The 23,564-nt window shown below is 36.6% G+C and overlaps 2 protein-coding genes and 1 pseudogene across 6 annotated transcripts; 1 reads left to right on the plus strand and 2 right to left on the minus strand.

Annotated features, from left to right (window-relative positions):
• Positions 1-9,394: 9,394 nt before the first annotated feature.
• LOC126600407 (protein SEH1-like) lies at positions 9,395-10,469 on the minus strand (annotated as a pseudogene).
• Positions 10,470-14,691: 4,222 nt separating this feature from the next.
• Positions 14,692-19,342, plus strand: LOC126598502 (protein NLP6-like). Of its 5 annotated transcripts, none has more exons than XM_050264871.1 (6): positions 15,295-15,443; positions 16,185-16,256; positions 16,329-16,828; positions 17,142-17,189; positions 17,320-18,259; positions 18,417-19,342. In XM_050264871.1, the coding sequence occupies exons 2-6, from the start codon at positions 16,226-16,228 to the stop codon at positions 18,656-18,658; spliced, it is 1,761 nt and encodes a 586-aa protein (XP_050120828.1). In that variant the 5' UTR covers positions 15,295-15,443; positions 16,185-16,225; the 3' UTR covers positions 18,659-19,342. The 5 variants fall into 5 exon arrangements, with proteins under 5 accessions (XP_050120825.1, XP_050120828.1, XP_050120827.1 ...); XM_050264872.1 differs by having other exon boundaries at positions 15,304-15,443; positions 16,154-16,256; XM_050264868.1 differs by lacking the exon at positions 16,185-16,256 and having other exon boundaries at positions 14,692-15,443; positions 16,257-16,828.
• A 986-nt stretch (positions 19,343-20,328) lies between these two features.
• LOC126598657 (bidirectional sugar transporter SWEET4-like) lies at positions 20,329-23,441 on the minus strand. The gene is made up of 5 exons (XM_050265020.1): positions 23,283-23,441; positions 23,021-23,057; positions 22,229-22,610; positions 21,088-21,207; positions 20,329-20,799 (listed from the first exon to the last, which is right to left on the minus strand). The coding sequence occupies exons 1-5, from the start codon at positions 23,323-23,325 to the stop codon at positions 20,596-20,598; spliced, it is 786 nt and encodes a 261-aa protein (XP_050120977.1). The 5' UTR covers positions 23,326-23,441; the 3' UTR covers positions 20,329-20,595.
• Between the last annotated feature and the right edge of the window lie 123 nt (positions 23,442-23,564).

The raw sequence follows: 23,564 nt of genomic DNA on the forward strand, positions 1-23,564 counted from the left end.
TACAAATTCAAAGGCTTTTATTGTTTTCTGCCAATCAGGTACGCTTAAAATAAAGTAAGATATTTGAAACGACCATGAAGCATGAAAACATTCCCTATGATACATGAACCCCCTATGTTTATATTTTCCTTCCGATATATATATTGTCTATATTCATATATTTGTCAATATATATATATATTTGTTTCATGTATTACGCAATTTATACTATGTGGAATTTGTGAGTCAAATAATCAAAAGAAATTAGAAGCATGTTTAGGGTTTTCCTACACCCTAAAGGGAATTGAAACAAAAAGGGAATGGATTTCGTGCGGCACCGCACCATCCCTGTGCAACCAGGACACTTGGCTTCGGCCTGGAACGTCTCTGCTGCACCCATATTGCCAGCCCATGCGACTAGGCACTGCACGCACACACGCCAGCCAACAAGGCTGGGCTCCCTGTGACCCAAACATTCAACCAGCTCATTCTGGGCCATCCCCGTGACCCCTTTGGGCCAAAAACCGAACCCAGCTACGGTTGGGGGTCCTTTTTTTCCCTCTCATGGCCTGCAGCTATACCTTAGGCCCTTTCTAGGGGCCATGCCTTTTACTCAAGGCACCCCGTGCCCTTTAACCCACGTCACCCATGCCCAAAATATTTTTGGGGCATATTTTTAAATCCAAATGCTAGTATTTTAGCATTCTAAATAATTTAACCCGTATGTTAATATTATTTTGCTTCTACAATCGACCTTGTATGGCCCAATTTATTGAATTAATTAAAAGTGACTTGCAGTCCATTAATCTGATAATGAATCCAAAATTATTGACTTGAAGATCACTTTTGGACATTAACGATTCAATAATTTATTTTTAAACTTTGAACTGTTAACTTACTTTCTTAGTCCCGAAGCACTCACACTTGAGTTCCCAAAGGCAACTCAAATCCACTACACTTAGTTAGTATATTGCATTCTGTGTTCTTATAGGAACCTTTCTTTTATGAACTAAACGTTCATAAACTAAATTGAACCTGTAGTTTCAATTTTAGTGCCTTTGAAACCCGAAATTTTCATAAAACAATACACCCATGAAAACCCGATGTTTTTCATGAAACCATGTCTTAGAACTTGAATGTTTTAACTTTGATGCTTATGGATGATTCATTCCCATAACACCAATCACAACCTTGTTCCCTCCAAATTCAATGGATTGTCGAACCGTCACAAGTTTAATTTCCCTTATTTGGACGTTTCTAATAGAAACCACTTAATATGGGGTACAAGACGTGAATCTCCACTTGAGTATTAAGAAGCTGAGAAACCATTGAAGCCAACAATAGCATGGAAGAGCTGAATAAGTCTCTGCCATGATCTTCATTTGAAGACTTATGCTCAAAGCATTACAAATGGAAATACCTCTCGATCGAGGATTCCATGGCTCTTTGGCTCGCTCCTATAAACTGTCTAATCATGAAAGACATTGCCTGAAGCACATCATGATTACGTCTATGAATGAGTACAATTCTGAAGTTTATAAATCCAATCGAATATTGACTAGAGAATACTTTTCTCGTCATTCCTTGTTTATAACTAGGCCCTTAAACAACAGTGTAGATAGCGGAAGTTTACCAAATTCTTGGATCTGATTAATCCCACAAATGTGAGAGAAAGGCATGGACCCAGTTAGGCTGGAAGTCTATCGAGTAGTTGACCCAGTTCGGTCAAAGCCTACCGAATGGTGATGCACTGTTTCGGCAGGGATACATCGAATGGCAAGTTATCTCATAATCCAATTTCGAGTTTGTTTTTGCAACATATGTTAGAATCAGGGCCTGCCAAGGTGTAGCATCATGCCCGAAGCATGATCCTTGGTACCTAAGACCTAAAACTTCAAGAATAAGGAATAGTATTCCCGAACCTCAACCCTACATAATCTACTTCTGTCTTGATGGAATAAATCATTGGTTATACACTTATTCGTGCCCTACCAATTTTGTTGAGGAGTACCATTCTACTAGTCAATATGTGAGATTAATTTTTCTCCACTAAACACTGTTGGAAGAGCAGAATTTTGACATAGATGCCTTAATGGCCGAATCCCCTTAGTAAATCATTTACTTTGTGAACATTTTTCCATGTTATTGGATTCAAGTTTGGTGTATGTTTTACTTATGGATATCTTATTGATATTGTCCTCAAATATGAGTTAATTGAATCATGTTTCTTAATACATGTGACCGATTCAATTAAACATTTGATTAGGTAGGAATGTGGGAAAGTTAGTTGTCTGGATGAATGCGTATTACGCACACTAACTTTACACCTAAATCACATCTCTAACAACGACTTCAGGCCTATCCCACCTAATTAAAAACATTGGCACGCTCCTCATTGTATGAATGGTACTAAATCACCATTTAAGGGACCTTAAATTCTCCCTAACGTTGAGTTTTTAAGGATATTTGAAATGACAATGATCATAAATGAACCACTAAAGAAAATCGGGTGACATATCTTTGCACCACCTCCAAAAATGAGCCCAAAGCTTCGATTTGGGGCCAATGGGTTGTCTCCCAACTAGGGCACATGACACATATGGTCGGCCTGTAGCCGGATGATTGAGTAGTTTACTTGTTTTGGTATGACCTTTTGGGACACTTAGGTCGAACAATGATGCTACAACGCATCTCCCTACCCGCCGTAAGGATCTTGTGCTTACAAGCACACTTTGCCAAAAGCCTGCTCATTTTGGGAAATTTGATTTCTAAATCATCCCTAGCAAAGATACAAAACGACTCATTTTTCACAATAGATTCAAGGGAATATATGTGGACTAATCCAACCAAAATGTGGACCATATAAATACTTATGGTTTTGGTTGATGAATCAAAAAACTGGTCACATGTTTTTCCACAAGCATTACTGCTAAACCTTATGGCCGATTAAGGGTTCACCACCCTACTTATCCCTTAAAGTCTGGGAGACTAGATAATGCCGAAGAGTTTATATTGATGGTTTTCTATAAAGTATTGCATGTATTTTGAGTTTATAATTGAACATTAAATTCCCATGTTCACCCCAAAGAGCTCACTTAGTGATCATGAAGCACAATTTAAATGATCGCCCGAATTTTGGTAAATGTACCAAGTTTTCGGTTTCTGCCTAGGGCTATGCAATCCTTGTACGCAGTTATATTGGTCCGCCTTGAGGCCCATTGCCACCCAACCTATATGACGTTACAGTTGGTTACTGGGTATAAACCTGACGATTTTCGTATTTACGCATTTGGGTGTGCATTCCATGTGCCAAGTTGCACCGCCACAACGTACCACCATGGGTCCTCAAAGAAGGATGTGCATATTTTGTCGATCATGATTCTCCTTCACATTAGCTCTCTTTGAGCCCTTGCAAGCGATCTCTTTAGCGCTTATTTGCAGGTTGTCACTTTAATGAGACCGTCTTCCCCCTGTTATGGGGAGATAAGAACGTCAACGTTCCTAAAGAACGGCGCGAATTTGCATGGACGTTGCCCACTATGTCTCATCTCGATCCCCATACCGCACAAGTATGATAAGCAAGTGCGATGAATTCTAGATTTCAGAATGTTGCTCTAGACGCATTCCTCTGATCTAGCTAAAGTGATGAAATCATATACCAGCTGCAAACATGCCTGCAAGGATAGACGTATTTAACGGACGTCGAGTCAACATCCCTGGAAGGTGTGCCACCTTTGTTGGATGGTTTGGATGCCCCTGTTGGACGGTCCGGTACACCAGCGGATAGCCAATCAATCCGTCTTAGCCTGGAGCACGACAGATCATTCGGTTCGTAGGATTCACTTCCCTAAAAGAGGAAGACAAGGCACAACAATGAATCTAAACTCAATCGTTGTCTCAAATCATTTCCATCTCATGAGATTTATCCAGATTTCTCCCGAGACTTAAAGTTCTTGGTCCAGTATACTAGTTTGGATAAGCTAAATAGAATTGAAATGAGATTATCATCGATGATGTTTTCACTTTTATGGTAGCTACCGACATAAATGAAAAGCGACGACATCGAACCGTGTTCTGTTGATTAAGCGACAACGTAGAACTGATTAGACAACTGAAATTACAATCCAGGTCAAATTATTTACCAAAGTGTGTATTGGACCTGTCGTTCCTACACTGCCCAAGGTAACCTTGTTGTGTTCCAAATGGGAAAGGAAGCGTTATGAGATGAATGAAAATAGTACGATATGATGCACGCCTTACGGTGCAAGGTTTCTCTCAAAACATCCTGTGATTGATAACAGCACTACGAAATGTGGTTAGTGTTTTCTCCATGGGGATATAGATACGGAGATTTACATGTAAGTTCCCGAAGAATTACATGGATTGGTTCAAATAGTTCCAAAACCACGAAACATCATCTTAACTTGTTTAAGACGTTCACTTAAATCTGACGGATGTGGTATACCCGTCTAAGTGATTATTTGATCAGTCAGGGATATGAATTATGCCCTTGTGTGTTAAACTATGAAGTCTTATTCCAAATTGCTAGAGTTACAATTTATGTCGTTAACACGAATCTCACTAAGACTCCAGAAGAGCTTGAGAAAACTGCCTCGCACCTGAAGATGGAATTTAAGATGAAGGATCTTGGGAAAACTTATTTATGCCTTGACCTGAAGTTGAGCATTGTTCTGACAGTATTTTTGGTCTTCCGGTCAAACTACACCCTAAATGTGTGACCTTTGAGTTCACCTTTGATCATCCATACGTTATATGCAAATGAGACCCTTGAAGAGGTTATGGAATATGAAATTTCATATCTAAGTTCGACTTTGCGCTTCATTGTACTTAGCTCATTGTATTTAGACAAGACATCTCCTTCGCTGTTGATCTTGCTAATGATGCAGCACCGCGTCTACACGCAACAACTAAATTGTTATTAAAGACATACCCTGAAGGTACTACATAGGCAAATCCCAACGTATCTCAGCAGATCCAACCCCCCTGATCCTCGAAATGATGCTTGCCTTGTTTGTTATGCTGACATAGGTTACTTATCAAACCCGCACAAGGCAAAATCCCCAAATGGTTATGTCTTTACCGTTAGGGATATCGCAATATCTTAGAGGTCCACAATATGACCTTAGTTGCGAAATCTTCGAATCGTTCCAAGACTCACCTCACTTCATTATGCCATAAGTGAGACATGGTTAGGAGTTCTTATTGAGCATATTCGAATTACTTGCTGTGTTTTCATCCATCGTTGAGTCCCAACGATGATCTATGAAGATTATGCCGCATGTATCAACCTGACCAAGCCATGATACATCAACGAAGTCAATGCCAAGACATATTGCGTCTACATCTACATCAGCAAAGCATCAGGAAATTGAAGTCATGCAAGCCGATCCCCAACAACCTTGCTGACCTCTACATGACGTCACTGCCGAAGTTAACCTTCCAGAAGCTTGTCCAAGGAATCGGTATGCGTAAATTATCTGAGTTGAATCGCCTGTAATTCTCTTATTTAGAAGTTATGTCTAACTCAGGGGGAGTATCTAGAAGTATACTCACATGATCTTAATGTACTCTTTTTCCCTACGATTAGGAGCATTTTTTCCACTAGGTTTTAACGAGGCACCTATCCCGGGATGATCATACTCCGTTGAGTTCACTACCTTTGTCCAATTTGACAATTGTTTTAGACATTATGCATATTTTCTTACTTTTCTCCTTAGTCTATGAGTTTTCCCCATTCCTTGGGTTTTACCATAGCAAGGTTTTTGTGAGTTTTTACAAATGCATACTTCAAAGTAAATTTGAGACTCGCGATCATCCGTTGTACCGACGACTTCATCAACTATACTTGCTTCATCACTGAAGACCTGATGCGTCATTTACTTGAGTATTTACACACTCAAGGGGGGAGTGTTGCAGTCCTATTAGAATAGGAATGTGATTGTGTAAATCCTAGTAGATATGGGAATGTATCTTATATTCCTATTAGGAGTAGATTACCTATTAAATGTTGTAATCCTAAAGGGAAAGGTTTTTACCTATCCTAGTACTATAAACACAATGGGGTGGAATATAACACACCCACAATTACACATATATCTCTTCTTCTCTCTATGTGCCGCACCCCTTCTCTCTCTTAGGCCTCCATAATTGTTTAGTAAATTATGCCTACAACAACTTTATTATTATTGCAAACTGATAAAATATCCATCTTTAGTTTTCATATCCCAAAAGAAATTAGAGAAAACATGCTGCCTCTAATTAAGTTGGAACAAATCCAATAAAAAGGCCTACCTAGCTAGAAACAAAACCCTAAAACCTGAACGATAGGTAAAAATTCTAAAAAATAATAAATAAATTTTAAAATAAAAAAAAATTAAAAAAAAACATAGATGATCAATGACCAACTAACAAAGCCTACCTAAATGATCACGATCAACTATTAATTCGATTTAGTTAACCTCTATGAGGTACTCTGGGTGGATAGCGTTGATTTGTCTGAGCTCGGGAGTATAGTAGTTATTGTTGAACTGATTGAACATTTGGCCATAACAATATTCGTCAATTTCCACGACGGCAGCACAACATTCCTGTCCAACGTGACTAAACTCGGCAAAAAGGAATCCACCAAGAATGTCAAGCACACAACTTTCTACCGTATTCAGAGTGTAGAAAGAATTGGTCGAGTTCTCCGCAGCAGTCATGGCAAATTTCACAGAGAGTTGAAAGAGAAGACGAGAAAGATCTGTTTGGCCGGATAGAAAATTGCCAGAAACTCAAGAACACAGAAGCGGGAGATCAACGTCGGTGGACTCCGGCGATGATACCATGTAGAAAGTAAAATCTTAATGAGTAAGAAAACTGAATCTTAGAGAGAGCGAGAGAGAGAGAGAGATTAGAGAGAGAGAGAATGTAGAGAGAGAGAGAGAATTGTGAAACTGTTTTTCATTACTCATTGACATTGTATCCTCTGTACATGAAGTATTTATACATAAATACCAAAGCTAAATATTTTAGGTGACTTAGCATTCCCCTAACTAACACACACAGACTAAAGATCTAATCTGGTGCCTTACACCTTTGATAACCGTGTGAACCTTCAGTGCTCCTAACATAGAGACGACCAACATCTTCGAATGCCATCGTAAGGCGTTTGCACTCTCGCTCTCCGTGGCTGCTGTCTTGGAGAGCGGCTGGTGTTGGTGTTGGTGGTGGTCGCATTCTCGGTTGCTTCTGCTTTGGGGCGGCTGGAATTGGGGTTGGTGGTGGTCGCACTCTCGTTTGCTGCTGCTTTGGGGCAGCTGAAGTTGGTCTTGGAAATGTCGGTGTTGGTGGTGGTCGCACTCTCGTTTATTCTCATTTCATTTTTTGTTAATAATGTTATTAATTATTGTCTTATCGTTTTTTCTCTAGCTATTATCTAAATCATGTGCTTCCACTTTTAAATGATATGATTTTATATTGATAAAAAAAAATGATATGATTATATTTGTTATTATATGACAATCGTAATTCTCCATGAGTTATGCTTTTCATGGTAATTAGAACAAAATAAGTAATTAGTAGATTAGAATTAGCATATACCCTGGAAATTTGATGACAATCACAACTCTAATGCAATGGAGCTCTTTTCTGAATAATGACGATAACTTCCGATAATTTCATACAACAATCTTATCAAGAAAAAACCGACTTTTAACGTGCAAGGAAACATCGTAGAAGGATTAATTGTGTTTTGATCCAACTTAATTAGCATCGGCTGAAGCCTATAATCCCAAATGAAAATTTCATTAGTGGATAGAATTAGAGGTGTCACACCGTCTAATGAACTTTTCATTCGAAGTCTTTATCTGTTTAAAAGCTCTTAGATCTCTTTTTATTTTATTTTATAAGTCTTCGGTAATATTACATTTTTTGGTGAAAAAACGCTTCAAACCCACTATAATTTGGCTCCAGCTTTGTTGTCCCCAAAAGTGTGTCTCATTTGTTTCTCCTTACTAATATGTTGACACATGTTCCTTAACTTAACTTAAAACTTAACTCTATTAACTCTGTTATTATATCAAGACTGAACAAGACGTTGGGAGAGGTTGATGCATGTTTGAAGGAGAAAGCAACTCAACAACCAACTCAAGTGAGTGCATCTGAGCTCAGTGAGACTATATGCATGGATGATAATGTCATTCAAGTTAGAAGAATCAAAACTTAGGAAAAAGTTGCTGGAAGTTCTAAGAGGCGAAGAAATGCTCTTGAAAAGGCCACAAAAAAGAAAAAGTTTTGAAATAAGGAACTAAAATATTCAACTGTGGTCTCCGTTGCCAGTTCTATACAAATAGCATCTACCTCATACTCCCATATTGCAATCGGTATGTAGCCTTGTGATCTGTGGATTCATTGAAACTTATGATTTTGAAGATTTATTTTACTTTCATTTAGTGATGACTTTCCATCTAATTTTGGATGTTTTTATAAATTTAGATTGGTCAACCCAATCTAATGCCTAGACATATGCATTTTGGACAGCCATTTGATTTTTCACAGTTATATAAGTTCACTTATACAAGCATACTTCTACAATCTTGCACTTATTTTCTGAAATATATTGTTTACTTATAAGCATATTTTTTTGCACGTCTGTTTATATGTATATCAGCAATACTATTTAGGGATCCAAAATCCTACAAGCAGTTATCTGCAAGGTCCAACTAGCATGGTTAATTTATTGCAGGTAACTCTTTTGTAATTCGTTAATACTTTCTTCTTTTTTTCATTTATAATTTATTTTGTGAAGGACTAATTTTATGTCATTATATATGCATATAGGCGCATATACAATTACCAACAACGAAGGATTAGGCTTTGTTAAGCTCTCAAATGACAAGCACCACGAAGACACATGATAATGATATGAAAGTGCGAGATGCTATGAGAAGAGCACTCAAGGAATTTACTCTGTTTTTGGGACTAAAGCTTCAGTTAATACTTTTTATTAAAGAACCATCTTATTTAGTTTGATGTTTGGAAAGTAGTGACTATCAGTTCTTCTAATTTGCTAATGACTCATAAAATAGTTTGACTGAAAAGAATGAATTTTACTTTGTTTTTAGAGTGAAATTCGTTTGACACCAATCACCTGCAAGAGCTTTCATTTAGTCACAAATCAGCTCTTGCATTTAAAGGACATATATAGCGCATAGTTTTGGTTTTGAGTAATTTAGTCACCTCAACTATGAATGATGATTTCATATTTGTTATAATCTCACTTGCTTCAAACTGAAATATAGAGCACTACAGTTCAAATAATCTGAAGCGAAAAGGATTCCCACATCGAATTTCAATTTTGAATAATCTGAAGCGAAAATGATTCCCACATCGAATTTCAATTTTGAACATCTGAACCAAAATGTATAGTTACAATCAATAATGTTCAAACAGTTACTTGGCACAGTAACATGTAAAACCAGAGGGACTACGAAGTGGGTTTAAAAGTAGCCTCTTCATGGCAAACTCCGTTCAAACTAGACTGCCATAACCATACAGCCCTATCATTTTCGGTGTTTGCTAAGGTCTTTCCGCTCATGTCCCATTCCATCAGCCAGACCTCACCTTTGTGACCTGAAAGTAGTGCAATCTTCTCCAATGATAGCCTTCCATCCAAGTTAAGGTTTAACCCAAGATGCCATATTGATATTCCCTTGTGAGTGGCAACAACAATGACCTCATATGGCCTTCCAACGTTCGGTGCCCACGCAACTGCATAGACTTGATCACCATTGTCACTAGGCGAAGCCAATTCTGCAATTGGGAGCCATCTTTGATGAGCCTGATCAAATTCCCATACCTTGGCGGAATTAAGTTGTGTTGTGTTTGAATTGAAACCCAAAACAAAATTTGATTCCTGGCTTTCTCCTCTTTGTGGATTCCAAGATATAGATGCAGATAAACATATGGCATGGCCAACTGTTGACACCGAATCAATATCACTCTGAAATTCAACCTGAAGCTGCCAATTCTTCAGTTCCAAGGGATTTAGTAGCTTATAGAACTTGACACGAGCATCTGAATATGCAATAACCATTTTTAAACCTGCCGGTGAGACTCCAAATTAGGTATCTAGCAGTTGAGTCGAACCGCTATTAAAGCTTATGCATAGCTTCCATTGAAGAGGTTGTGCATCTTCAACAACTTCCTCCCACAATGATAAAGTTCCATCTGCACAAACACATGCCACTGCAGCGCCGAATTCCCGTGGAACCCAAGCAATTTTTACAATTCCAACAACCTCGTGCACCTTGGATTTTGAGGTGCAGGAGAATGACGAATAACAAGAGTCAACTGAGCCGAAGATGGCGAAGGTTCCGTCGGCGGAACCACTGGCTAATCTCTGGTCGGAGTAGTTCCACGACGAGCAGATGGTGCCTTTATCAAGCGCCACCAAAGGTTTCTCCATAACCGCGCAATCACTGGAGCTCCGATCTACACCCACAACCTTGTCTTCCTTAATCCTTAACTCATTAGAATCATTTTTGTCTTCATTAATCCTTGTTCAACTCAACACCCACGAAAAGAAAGTGAAGAATTCTATTTCAAATATGGCTTTTCATATCCTGTCAGGTGATTCCTTCGCTTGCCGGCAAGAAGCCACGCGTCATCATCAAGTTTTACCAAAAAGCTTGAACAGATAAGTTTGTGCACTGAACAACCATGTAAAAGAAGGTGAAGAATCCTATTTGGGTTTGCTCACCATAACCCAACAGCTTTTTTATTATTTTGGATTTTTTTTTAAATTTAAATGTTAAATAAATAAAGTTAACATAGTTGAGTTTTAAGTTAAGTTAAAGGACATGTGTCAACATATTAGTAAGGAGACACAAATGAAACACACTTTTGGGGACAACAAACCTGGAGCCCTATAATTTAGGGAAAAAATAACAAACTGACTTGGTAATAAGGGAAGAATTTTACTAAAAATCATTTAGAATATGGCAATGAATCTACTAGGTTATTATATTCCTCTCCAAATGAGCTCTTAAAATATTTGTGTAAAACTTATAGTTCTCAAGTTTTTTTTATTTTTTAATTTTTAGAAAATTGTTGTTGGTACTCTAAAATTTTCATTGGTCACTCCAAACGTTTTATATTTAAAAATAAAATACATTTGTGAGGAGTGCACAATGAAAATTTTGATATGTCAATAACAGTTCCATTTTTTAAGATAAATGAGAAACATGCACTCTTTTTAGCATATCACACAGCTTGACCGACCGTTCTTTTCATTTCATCTATTTAATTTAATGGTTAGAAACAAAGAGAAGTGTGTGAAAATAAGAGAAGTGTGTGAAAATAATCTCTCGTTGTTAATATATGTTTTTGTGTGGGAAGCTTTTACGGTTGAACCTTATCAAACCAGTTTTTGACATGAACAAGTGCCACAAAAGGATCTTATATATTCTTATACGCACGGGCCGACAAAGAGAACTTGTTAGGAGACAAGTGGATCGATACAAGCCAACCATAATCGCTAATTTCGATTACACAAAAGGCCCCCAAGGTTATCGTCACATCGTCATATAATACTATTGTTCAATTGTTTTTGGTACGTAAATTATTTATTAATAAAGTTTTATAATGATTTGTCACTTAGTACTACTGTTTAATAGTATTTATTTTTAGTTATAAGTGAGAAATTTTAGGTTCGATTCTCGCCAACGGTAAATTTGAACCACGTTATTGCTAACTCATTGTGAGACTTAGCCTACCCTCTCATCCTCTTAGGGTAGATAGTATCATTTGTTCAAAAAAAAAAAAGGACCTTCCAATCAAAATGATCACTAGAATTAAGTCTCTGGAATCAATTTGGTCATTTTGTAGCATTTTCGTCAATTTTTTTTGTTAGTGTGTTGACATGATATACTAATGAGTCTTACCTATCCAATTACACGGTGCCATGTGGATTAATCACAAAAAAAACTATTATTTTTAAACAGATTTGAATACTAAAACTGATAAAACTAATAATATATATATATCTTTTTAAAACAATATTTAAAACTTGTGTCTCACATCAACACACCGACAGAAAATTTGACGGAAGGACACAATGACTAAATTTTTTTTTTTTTTTTTGAAAGACAATATTATCTACACCAAATAGGAGGGAATGGGCTCAGCTTCATAATGTGCTAGTAATAATTTGGTTCAAATTCTTCTTTATTGAGAATTGAACCTAAGACTTCTCATTTACAAGTGAAGAGGAATACCACTAGACCGTAGTACTACCTGGTAATAACTAAATTGATTTACGAAACTATTTTAATTGTTAAGTCTAATTTTAAAAGTCAACCGTGATAAAACCCTTCTATTAATATTATACCCTAAACTACGCTGTGTATCAATAAAAAACACACAAATCACCAGCACCTCCCAATTGTATAACAACTACCGTCTGAGTATTTGCCGTAGTTTCTGAATCTCATGGCCAATTGGAAGAAAAAATAAACGTATGGTATTGCGTCACCAAATTAGTGACATTTTAGTAATTAAATATATTAGTGGATGAAATGGATCGTCATTATTGTTAAAGGATCCAATTATATACAAAAAAACCAATATTCTAATCCATGATGTCCAAATAAACAACTGTATTACTAGTTTTGACATCCGTATTTTATAATTTTAAAATCAACTCCTTTGTTTAAAATTAAGAAAGCTAATTAACATTTTGGAAAGCTAATTAACATTTTGGAAAGCTAACAACTCCTTTGTTTAAGAAACTACCAGACTCCCAAATCTAGTAGCTTTTTTTCTTTTTCCTGAAAACTTTGTCACTTTGTTGCAAGAAACAATAATAGTTGGGACCAGACCATTAGCAAAACCTTTTAAGTAAGGGAGTTTTAATAAAATACTCCACTGTCCATTTTTAACGAAAAATCACAGTTTTACTTTTAACTGACATTATTCATCATATTTAAAAATGACTTTTCGTTAAAAGAGAAGTTTTTTTTTTTACTTTTCATTAGTTTTCATTTTAAGTAATTGCCTCGTAGGCTATGGCCACTTACTTGTACATTTCCTTTTTCTTTTGAGTACTACTAGACCCACTACAATGTCTTATTTTCCCATCTATATTATAATTTCATTTACAAAAAAAGTTACAAAAATTGAAATGCTATTCTATCACCCTCTATTACTAATAAAATAACCTCTAATTTATATATAAGTTCTTTTTTAATTTTTCAAAAAAAATAAATATTAGAGTGCTAATAAGCCCAACTAAGCCTCCAATCACCGCCAAGGCCTTCTTTCTCGAATTTTATTCCAGTTAGAGTTCTAGAATCCGGTTACTTCCAAGATCTCCAACGGATTACAACTCTCCGTCCTTCTCTCTACATCCCCAACGCAACCCCCATCCATTCCCCTCCAAATCCGACGACCAAGCCTCATGTCGCATTATCAAAGTTTCATCCTCATCTTCTGGTCTCCCATTTTATTTTTAATTTTTTAAAATAATTATGTTATTGGTAAAATGTTTTGAACAACTATTATATATGATTAAAATCAAGGAATGAAAAATGGAGAAAATATTTATTTGAAGGAATTGAGATAGTTGCAGATAGAGGGTGAAGAGAGAAGAGAAATATTCTTTCTTTCTTTTTTCTTTGGCTCTTGGATGTCATTTGACAAGAGGGTAAAATTGGTATAAACTTTTTTATTAAAAAATTGGTATGAAAATAAGACTATGTGATTAGTTTATCAACACTCTTTTTTCAGGAAAAATTGTTAATGTGGTAGTACATTGACATTTAGGGCATGTTAAGCTTAAAGTTTACTTAAACTCACGTTTCTTACAAAGTAAATTCATAACACGGTTTATCATCATTGCGACTCACAAGAAAATGAAATAAGTACTAAAAATACAGACATCAAGAATTTTGTTTTTGCTCTTCATATGATTTGAGAGTTGGTGAATATATAAAGAACAAAAGAAGACACTAAACATGTATCTAGTGGTAAAAACTAGAAAGACAATAATTAGTCATCCGCATGTATAAATCGATAGTTAAAATCAAGATTCTAAAAGATATTAAGCGTTAGTCGGGCAGTGAGCTGGGCCTAGAACCTAGGCGGACTAGGCAAATTTAAGTAAATGTATTATATATCGTATAAATAAGTTCCATCTTATAGTTAAAAAATACATAATTGCATAGAGATACATGAATTGCAAAAATAAAATGACATATAAGATTATGAAGTATTAAAACATATTGAAAACATGGGAAACAATCATATAATGAGCTAGTGTTCATCCAAGTATTCAATAAGTCTCTTACATTTTATTAAAAAAACAAAATGTAAAATGAAAGTTACCTATTTTCTGTCAAAATGAGGGTCGCGACTTAGGTGGATGCCTAGAAGGGCTAGACGAATACCTAAGCAGGTTTAGGCTCCCCTTATTAATTTTCAAACACTTAAGAATTAATCAGGAGCGGTGACTAGTAGCCTAGGCAAAGATTTTTAGAACAACAGTTAAAATAACAAGTTATAAAATGTCTTTTTTTTTTAAAAAAAAAAATTATCAAGAAGAACTTCCATTACATAAAAAATTGGTACAAACCCTAAAAAGAGTCATGTAAATAACAACAGATAAAGTAAAAGGTTCAAGCAAAATGAAATTTGCAACCCAAAATACAACGGAAGGTCAACACAAGCTTAGGCTCGAAGATTGAAAAAACAAACAATAGAAAACTCTAATATGAAGCAGCATAAACCAAATCGTGAATTACTAAACAGTTTCGACATAAAATGAGTTTTTCTATTTTAAGTGTCAACTATGCATCAATGGCTCCATAAAAAATTAAAAACTACGCATGAATGGCACCGTCACCCATTGCATAGGCATACGCGGCTTTCCGTCCCTTGTATAATGAGGACCAATTTGGTAGTTAATTGCACAACAGAAGATCTTTTCCCGATACTTACTTCAACCACGGTCCCAACTGCAATTTGTAATAAAATACTTAACAAGAGAAAACAATTCATGGATTCCATGGAATCAAACTGAGACGCTGCAAATTGTTGCCGTTGCTCGTAGACTTCTCTCTTTCAACCACAACCCTTCTCTTTCTTTCTAGAAAGATACAACTTCCACTGAAAAAAACAAGACGAAACAAAACCAACGCTTTCCCGGAAAATGTCGCCATCCACTCCGCCGAACCTAAAGAACGAAAGAGAAGATGCGCTCATGGACTTTGATTTCGACCTCGACGTTTTGTGGCCGTTGGATCCGATTCACTTTCTCTCCTACCCCACGTCGCCGCTTTTGTTGCCGCCCAATGACCAGCCTTGTACCCCTTCGTGGGCTTTTTCCGACTGCGATGTCGAAAGTGACTATAGGCTCGCCGGGCATGTTGGTCAAGCTCTTTCTGACTGTTCTCAGTTTGTTTCATGTGAGTTTTTCTTTGGAAAGTTGTAGTTTTTAATTTTCTTTTATATATTGCTTTTCCGGGTTAATATGTTTTTACTCTATTTTTTATTGAATTTGTTTTTTCGGAATCAGAAATTAATTAGAAGTTTGTCTAATGACTTGTGTTTGACTTAGCTGAACAAATGCTTTTCTGGGGTTCTGTATTAAATTTGATTCTAATTAGGGACTAATTACATTGATTTGGTACCTTTACTGGTCATGGTATTCTGTTGGAATAAGCATCAATCACTTTTATTGGTCAAAACGTGTTTTCTTTGCTCATTTCTCAGCAACCAAACAGCTGTTATACTCAAAAGGTTGCATTTTTGTCATTCCTGGTCAACAAGGGCTAAAAGTACTATCTGATAATTGAAGTGCTTGATTATGACTGTCATATAAACTTAAAAGCGCTTCTGGGTCAGAAGCGTTTTCTGGAGAAGTCTAGGTGCATCTTTAGGTAGCAAGCATTTGGAAATTTTAATTAAAATTTTGACATTTTTATAATAGTTCTTTCGAACAGAAGTGCTTCCTAAAGAAGCAGTCCCAATCAAGCCCTTAAGTCTGTAGAGTTCCGTCTAATAGAAAGACGTGGGAGATTCAAAAATTGTGTAGGATATTTTTTTCTTCTTTTTGGTCTGAGAATTCGTATAGGAATTTAAAGCAGTTTTAATTGGCTTGCTTTGTGCCCTCCAGTTACAAACCGATCACGATATTGTTCGTTTAGCATTTTGCAGTCTCGAGTAGCAGCCAGAGGTTCACTCATTTATGTTTCTCTTTACAATATCACAAAATACAGGTAATTCTAATTCCGTAACGGAAGGGTCAACAGAGACTAAGAATAACAGAATGCTTCCATCACCATTTTCAGGACTGGAACCTCTTGAAAGTTCAAATGGTTATAGTTTATTTAACGAGAAGATCACTCAAGCACTCAGGTACCTCAAGGAATTGACTGACCAACCTGTTCTAGCCCAGTTTTGGGCACCAGTGAAGGACGGGAATCGGTATGTACTCACAACTTTAGGGCAGCCCTTTGTCCTTGATCCACAGTGTATCAGACTTCATCAGTATAGGATGGCCTGTCTGATGTATATGTTTTCTGTGGATGGGGAGAGTGATGGAGTTCTTGGGCTTCTTGGCCGCGTTTTCCAGCATAAATTGCCAGAATGGACTCCAAATGTTCAGTACTACTCCATTAAAGAGTATGCACGGCTTCGCCATGCTCAGCAATACAATGTTCAGGGAACCTTAGCTTTGCCCGTGTTTGAGCCCTCTGGAAGGTCTTGTGTTGGTGTACTTGAGCTCATAATGATTTCTCCTTTGATCAACTATGGTCCCGAGGTTGATAAGGTTTGCAAAGCACTTGAGGTGGGGGGTTGCACTTTTTCTTTTCTATGCATATATATTGCATTTTGTGTGATGTTCTCTTCTGAAACAAGCTTTACAAATTTGGTAAATGGTACATGGCGGATTGTTTTTAGTAATGGGAATAAGAAAATGGTTTCTGGATACCCTTTTCAGCCTCTTGCACATCCCTCGTATTTTTTAGCCATTGGTTTGAACAAAGCAAAGGAGAATCAAGGGCCAGAAATCACTCCCCATGGAAGTTACCAATATGGTTTCTTAAGTAAAAATCAAACATGAAGAGATTTGTCACTAACGTAATTTCGTTCTCCTGCAGGCAGTAGGCTTGAAAAGTTCAGAGATACTGGATCATCCAAGTAGGCAGGTGAGCTGCAGTAACGAGTGTGCCTAAGTACGGTGTTCTTTATGAAAACAAGAAAATAAATATGAAACTTTTCTTTCATTTCTTCCTTCTTCGTTCTCACAGATATATGCTTGCCACTTCTTGTATCCAGATTCAAATATGCAATGAAGGTCGCCAAACTGCATTGGCTGAAATCTTGAAGATACTGATAGTGGTAAGTGAAACTCACAAATTACCACTTGCTCAGACGTGGGTTCCCTGTATGCATCGAAATGTTTTGGCTTATGACGGTGGCCTGAAGAAGAGCTGTACTAGCTTTGATGGCAGTTCCATGGAACAGGTCTGCATGTCCACAACTGATGTTGCATTCTACATTGTAGATGCTCATATGTGGCATTTTCGAGATGCCTGCGTTGAACATCACTTACACAAGGGTCAAGGAGTTGCTGGGAGGGCATTTTTGTCCCATAACGCATGCTTCTGCGAAGACATTACCCAATTCTGCAAAACTGAATACCCTGTAGCACACTACGCACGCATGTTTGGGCTAGCCGGCTCTTTTGCTATCTGCTTACAGAGCACTCATACTGGAAATGATGATTACATTCTAGAATTTTTTCTGCCCCCAAGCATCACAGACAGTCATGAACAACAAACTTTGTTGGGCTCTATATTGGCGATAATGAAGAACCATTTCCGGAGTCTCAGTGTTGCTTCTGGAATTGTACTTGAAGAGGAGGGAATAGTTGAAATTGTTCAAGCTTCTAAAAATAATGGGCTTGCCACAAGACTTCAATGTATACTGATACCCCGTTCAGTGGAATCACCACCAGGGCCTGCCTTACCTTACAGAGAAGAGATGGTGCAACTAGATTCATCAAAACCACAGTTAGTGGTGGGATATGATGTTGTAAATGATGGGAGAAATTATGTTCACGAGGGTGGAGAAAACAATATTTCTTTCCCAGAGTATAAAGACATAAAAAAGAAACCGGAGAAGAAGCGTGGAAAAGCAGAGAAATCAATTAGTCTAGACGTTCTCCAACAATATTTTGCAGGGAGTCTTAAGGATGCTGCAAAGAGTCTTGGGGGTAAGCTTACGCACGCATATCATAATGTTTCCTGCAGTTATGCTCCTGTTGTGTCAACAGATGCTAAAATGATAAAATCTTTGTCTAAAATATTGGATCGTTTGGTTTTCAGTAGCAATTGCGATAAGTTGTTTTGAAAGAAACTCTTGTTTTGCAGTTTGTCCCACTACAATGAAGCGCATTTGCAGGCATCATGGAATCTCCCGCTGGCCATCTCGCAAGATCAAGAAGATCAACCATTCTCTCACTAAGCTACAGCGCGTAATTGAATCAGTTCACGGTGCTGAAGGAGCATTTGGTTTAACTCCTCTTACTGCAAGTGGCTCCATTTCTCGGCCTTGGATTTTAAATGGTTCTAATCAACAAGGCTCACCAAGCTCTAAACCTTGTGAAGTTTAAGGACAAAAGAAAGACTCGCCCACCTCTACTTTACCAGGAACAGAGGGGCGGGCTGGGATTGACAATCATTTGCTAGATGGGCGGATGCTGAGTTACGAGGAACTTCTTCTGGAACATAACAGGTGTCTGCGAGACAGGGGTAAAGGCTCAAACACATCCAACAGGGGAAACAGCTCAACGGAGGCAAGTGCTTGTACCTCTACTTGTCATGGTTCATGCCAAGGTAGTCCTGGAAACGGAATTGCCATGGTAAACCCTCCATTTTCAGATTCAGCTCCCAAGCAATCCAACACAATGCCACATATCACGGGCAGGCAAGAAATGAAGAGTGTAACCATAAAGGCGACATATAAAGAAGACATTATTAGGTTTCGCGTGTCGATGAGTTCAGGTTTTGTGGACATGAAAGAGATTAAAACTGGAAGGGGGCACATTCGACATCAAATGTGTGGCTTATGACCTTGAACGAGTTCTGGTACCCTGTGATGCAGACCTGCAGGAGTGTCTGGAAGTTTGTAGAACATCACGCATCAATCTGATCAGACTCTCGATTCATGACATAATGTCCCATCTCGGAAGCTCTTGTGTTAGGTTATAAGTGAAGGTATAAGTTTTCCATTTTATTTGTTGTTCTTGCCAAGGTGTAGGTATTGATTCTTTGAGGTTTGCTTCAGTTTTGCTCTCTGTGAAGTATCATTATCAAGAGCTTACGGCACTAGCTACTCCAAAATACGGCCATAATTTACAACGGGTTCGTAGCTCAATTGGTACAATGTATTTATCACTGGACGCGAGATCAGGTGCCTGATTCCCCCTCCACCAATATTGCCTGCATAATAATGATCAATAATCAATGACAATTTATATATATAGAAATAAAGGCGAATATGCTAATAAATAATAAATTCAACTTAATAATTGGCATATTATGAATAAACGAAATTAATATCAAACAAGTAAAAATAGTAATTGAGGCTTGCGTACTGCAATATTATTGAAATAGAATTTCTTATCTACTTAGTGCTTATAGTTCGATGGATGTCTGCTTCGCAAGGGTTCAACGATCAAACCAGGATTCTAGCATCGAAAAACTAGGTTCTTGTTGAATATCTTTGTAGTTCTCTCAGCAAGAAGGTTTTGGTATGTAAGAAGAAGATTGTTTTCCTGTGTTCTAAACGCCATGTAGATGGATGTATATATAATGCACATATGCATGTTCGCAACATGTATGAATATGGAAAGCTTCTTTTGGAAGCATTTGCTTAGAGAGGTGCATAGCTTTAGGCGTTCTTTCATTGTCTTCAAACTTCAACCGAAGGGATGAGTCTGTTACTTTAAAAATTAAATAATTAAATTCGAAATTTAAAAAAAATGTTAATTATTGAATTAAATTATTAGAGCCTTAGCCCCAAAACCCATATTTTGATATTAATTATATATTAATTATCACAGCCCAAATGCCAAATCCAAGGTTCAAGCTCAATTTTGCTCTCTAAGGTCCAACTCTCCAATCATTTTGTAAAAACTACAAAATGTTATATAGTGTGAAAAAATTTTGATGGTAGCCAATATGAAACAATGAGTCAGAATGAGATTTCTACTCAAAACTCCAATAATATGTATATAAAATATATATATATATATATATATATATATATATATATATTCAGTCGCAAAACAAATTGGATCATTGATGGTTTGAAATGGTTGCATACAATTATGAAAAAGTACTAGTTCATATGGCATAAGTATAAAGTTCACTCATGCCATAATATGACATGTGTACGAGACTCTTGGTCTTGTACGCATGCATCATGAAATCCAACTATTTGTACAATATTTTGTAACATAGTGTAGACGAACTAAAACTTGTAGATCTTTGACGGGGTCCCTGCTTGTTCGACTTATCAAACAGCAGACTTCGATGGTGGGGTTGATCATGTCCCGTTGTTCTGAGCGGGAAGCTGGCCGTTCTGATGAGTGCTGCCAGTCTTTTTGGTTTCATCTCTGTCGGAAACCACCTCAGTCAAACACAATTGTCTGGCTTTCCTTTCTGCCATCAGTCTCTTTGTGTTCTTGTAGTATGTAGCATAGAGAAGCAGTTGAGCTGATCCAAAAAGTAAGCCCAGCCCATTCGGAATCTGAAAATGAACACACCACAGGCCCATTTTAATTTGATCAAAATATGTGCATATGAGAGCCATGTTCATTCATTTTTGGTTTAGCAAAAATATATTCCATTACGGAAACAGGGATGCAAACTTGAGTGTAAGAAAATAAAAGTAGTGCCTTGATCAACTGACTTAACCTAAAAACTGCTAAATGTGCTTCTTAATTATTTATGCATTTAGTTTTCTGTTTAACTGAAATGATTAATTAACTTAGATGGAGTATTTACTATAAGTAAAGTTTGAGTTTGAGGTCGTTACAGTCAAGTAAATGTCAAAACGGAACTGAGCATATGTGAACCAGGCAACGCTATTGAGAAAGGTAAACAATGAGAGGAAAAAGGGCATGTATTCCACACTCTTTGTCGTAATCACCAATTTCTGTCATAGATGCACCAAAACACCATAGATTAGCATATGTTAAAAATGAGGGAAAAAAAATCAGTTGGTATCATATACTAATTTAGCGTATGTAGACCATTGTCGATATATTAGTTTATTGATATACAACTATACATGAACAATATACCAAGCCCCGTAAATTAGTATTGCTACTGGCTCATATGATAAAATGAGAAAAATAAAAATTGTTTGGTATTTGATACTAGTTTAACCCCAAAATCATTTGATATTTGATACTACTTTTAACCCATAAATTTTAGGCCTTAACCTAGAAACAATTTTTCTGACCCTTTCTGAGTTAAATTTTTAGCCTGAAATTTTAAAGAATACATTTATGATATTTTTTTTTCTTAAAATAACTTTAAAAAAAGTTATGTAGACTACCATAATTTAATTTTATGAAAATTTTACCTAAAAATATTTAGATAACATAAATATTGAAAAATTATTAAACTAACACTATGAAACTCGTGGAACACTATAAAAGAATATGAAACACATAAAAGAATATCTTTTTAATTTTTTTAACTGTTGGATTTAAATCTAGACCATTAGATATATATATATATATATATATATATATATATATATATATTTACCATTGGATTTGATCATATTAGATCTTAATCGTTGGATTCAATGAATTTATAAATATAAAACTAAAAAAATACACATAGATAGTAGGCCAGGCCACTACCATGGGAATTCTGGGCTAAATTTATCCTAGAAATGAGTTTTGGGTTAAAACTCATATTTCGCTTAAAAGGATTGGAGCAAGTTGTTGTAATTTAGAGCTTAAATTTGAGTTTTACTCCAAGAGTTGGAGTGAGTTTTCGAACATTGTCAATCGATATATCTAGTTGATTAGCTTATTGATATTTCAACAAGTATCAATAATATATCAGGTACTGTAAATTAGTATTGATACGGGCCAATTATCATGACCATAAATGAAAAGAAAAATAAATAAATATGGTTAGGAGGGTAGGTACCAACTTACCATGACAGATAGAGGTGAAGCATACATCACGATGTTACCTAGAACGCAAACTAGGCCAACAATTAGTGACCTCTTGCTGTATGTGTGGGCCAATTTGATAACAAGAAAGGCCAGAAGAACCATGAAAACGAGCTCCGAAAGCAGCACGAGAAACACTCTGAGCCTCTGCTTCTTGTCAGATGCGTAGATGAGGAAGATGATGACGAAGGAAAGCTCAATGAAAACTGCAGTGGTATTGATGGTCAGCAACAGAATACTGTGCGGGTGCACCATAGGAAATCCGTAAAGGGCCCATGCCATGCAGTTAAATAGGGTTGCAAGGTATGGAACTGGTGAGTATTGCTCCACTGACCCTTTTTTCCAAATTCGAACGAAGGTTTGCCTACAAGTTAAATGGAAAATATGGAAATTATTAATGCGTTGTGTGTGAAAACAGAAGAACACTACTTGGTTGCTGCAAATTCAGCAGCAGCAGCTTCTGCTTCTACCCAACTATAGATAGATACGTGTCCAAATAATTTAAATTATTAACATAGATTGAGCACGTTCATCTGTGATTGGTTAAAAGCAGGAACGGTTGCTAAATGAACACTACTTCAATGCTGCAAATTTAGCGAACAAAGAATGTTGTCACCTTCAAATAGGGAAAAATATGGAAATAAAATAGGTCCTATATATATATATATATAACAAAACTTGATACCTGTATAATTGTTTGTAATAATTTTTTTTTTTTCAAAAATGTAAATCATTTTGCCTTGAATTCAAGAAATGGAGAAAAAACATGCTTACACTGGTGAGAGGAACAGAGTGAGTGCGATGAAGTTTCCTGAAAATAAGCAAAGGCGTTCACACCAAGTTTGGTTCTCAGATGATAAAGCAATCTATATATACACATGAAAAATGAAAGAAAATAACTTTAAAGTTTATTTCTTCTTTCTAACGAGAACCAGCAAGTATACAAATCTCACGTATTTGAGTTCAAAGATGCTGATTAAGGCATTAAACTAGCAATCATGTGTGATACAACACAAATTATATCTTTGTAACTCACCCATGATACCGACCACAGTTCGAATAGCATCTGCAGAAACCATGGTTGTCCGTCACTAGTTAATTAAGCTGGATCAATGTGTGTGAGAAATTTTTTTATTTTTGTTTTCGTTGCCACTCTCTCCCACACTACCATCTAAAACCCTTCTCCCTGTATATATACTAGCATATGGGTACACACAATGTGTGTGAGAAAATTTTTTATTTTTGTTTTTGAAATAGAAGGAGAGAGGAAGAGTGAGCGAATTTGGTTGTGTAAAATTACTTTTTTACCCCATATTTT

Source organism: Malus sylvestris, chromosome 14 (genome assembly GCF_916048215.2).
Source record: "Malus sylvestris chromosome 14, drMalSylv7.2, whole genome shotgun sequence".
Classification (NCBI taxonomy): domain Eukaryota; kingdom Viridiplantae; phylum Streptophyta; class Magnoliopsida; order Rosales; family Rosaceae; genus Malus; species Malus sylvestris.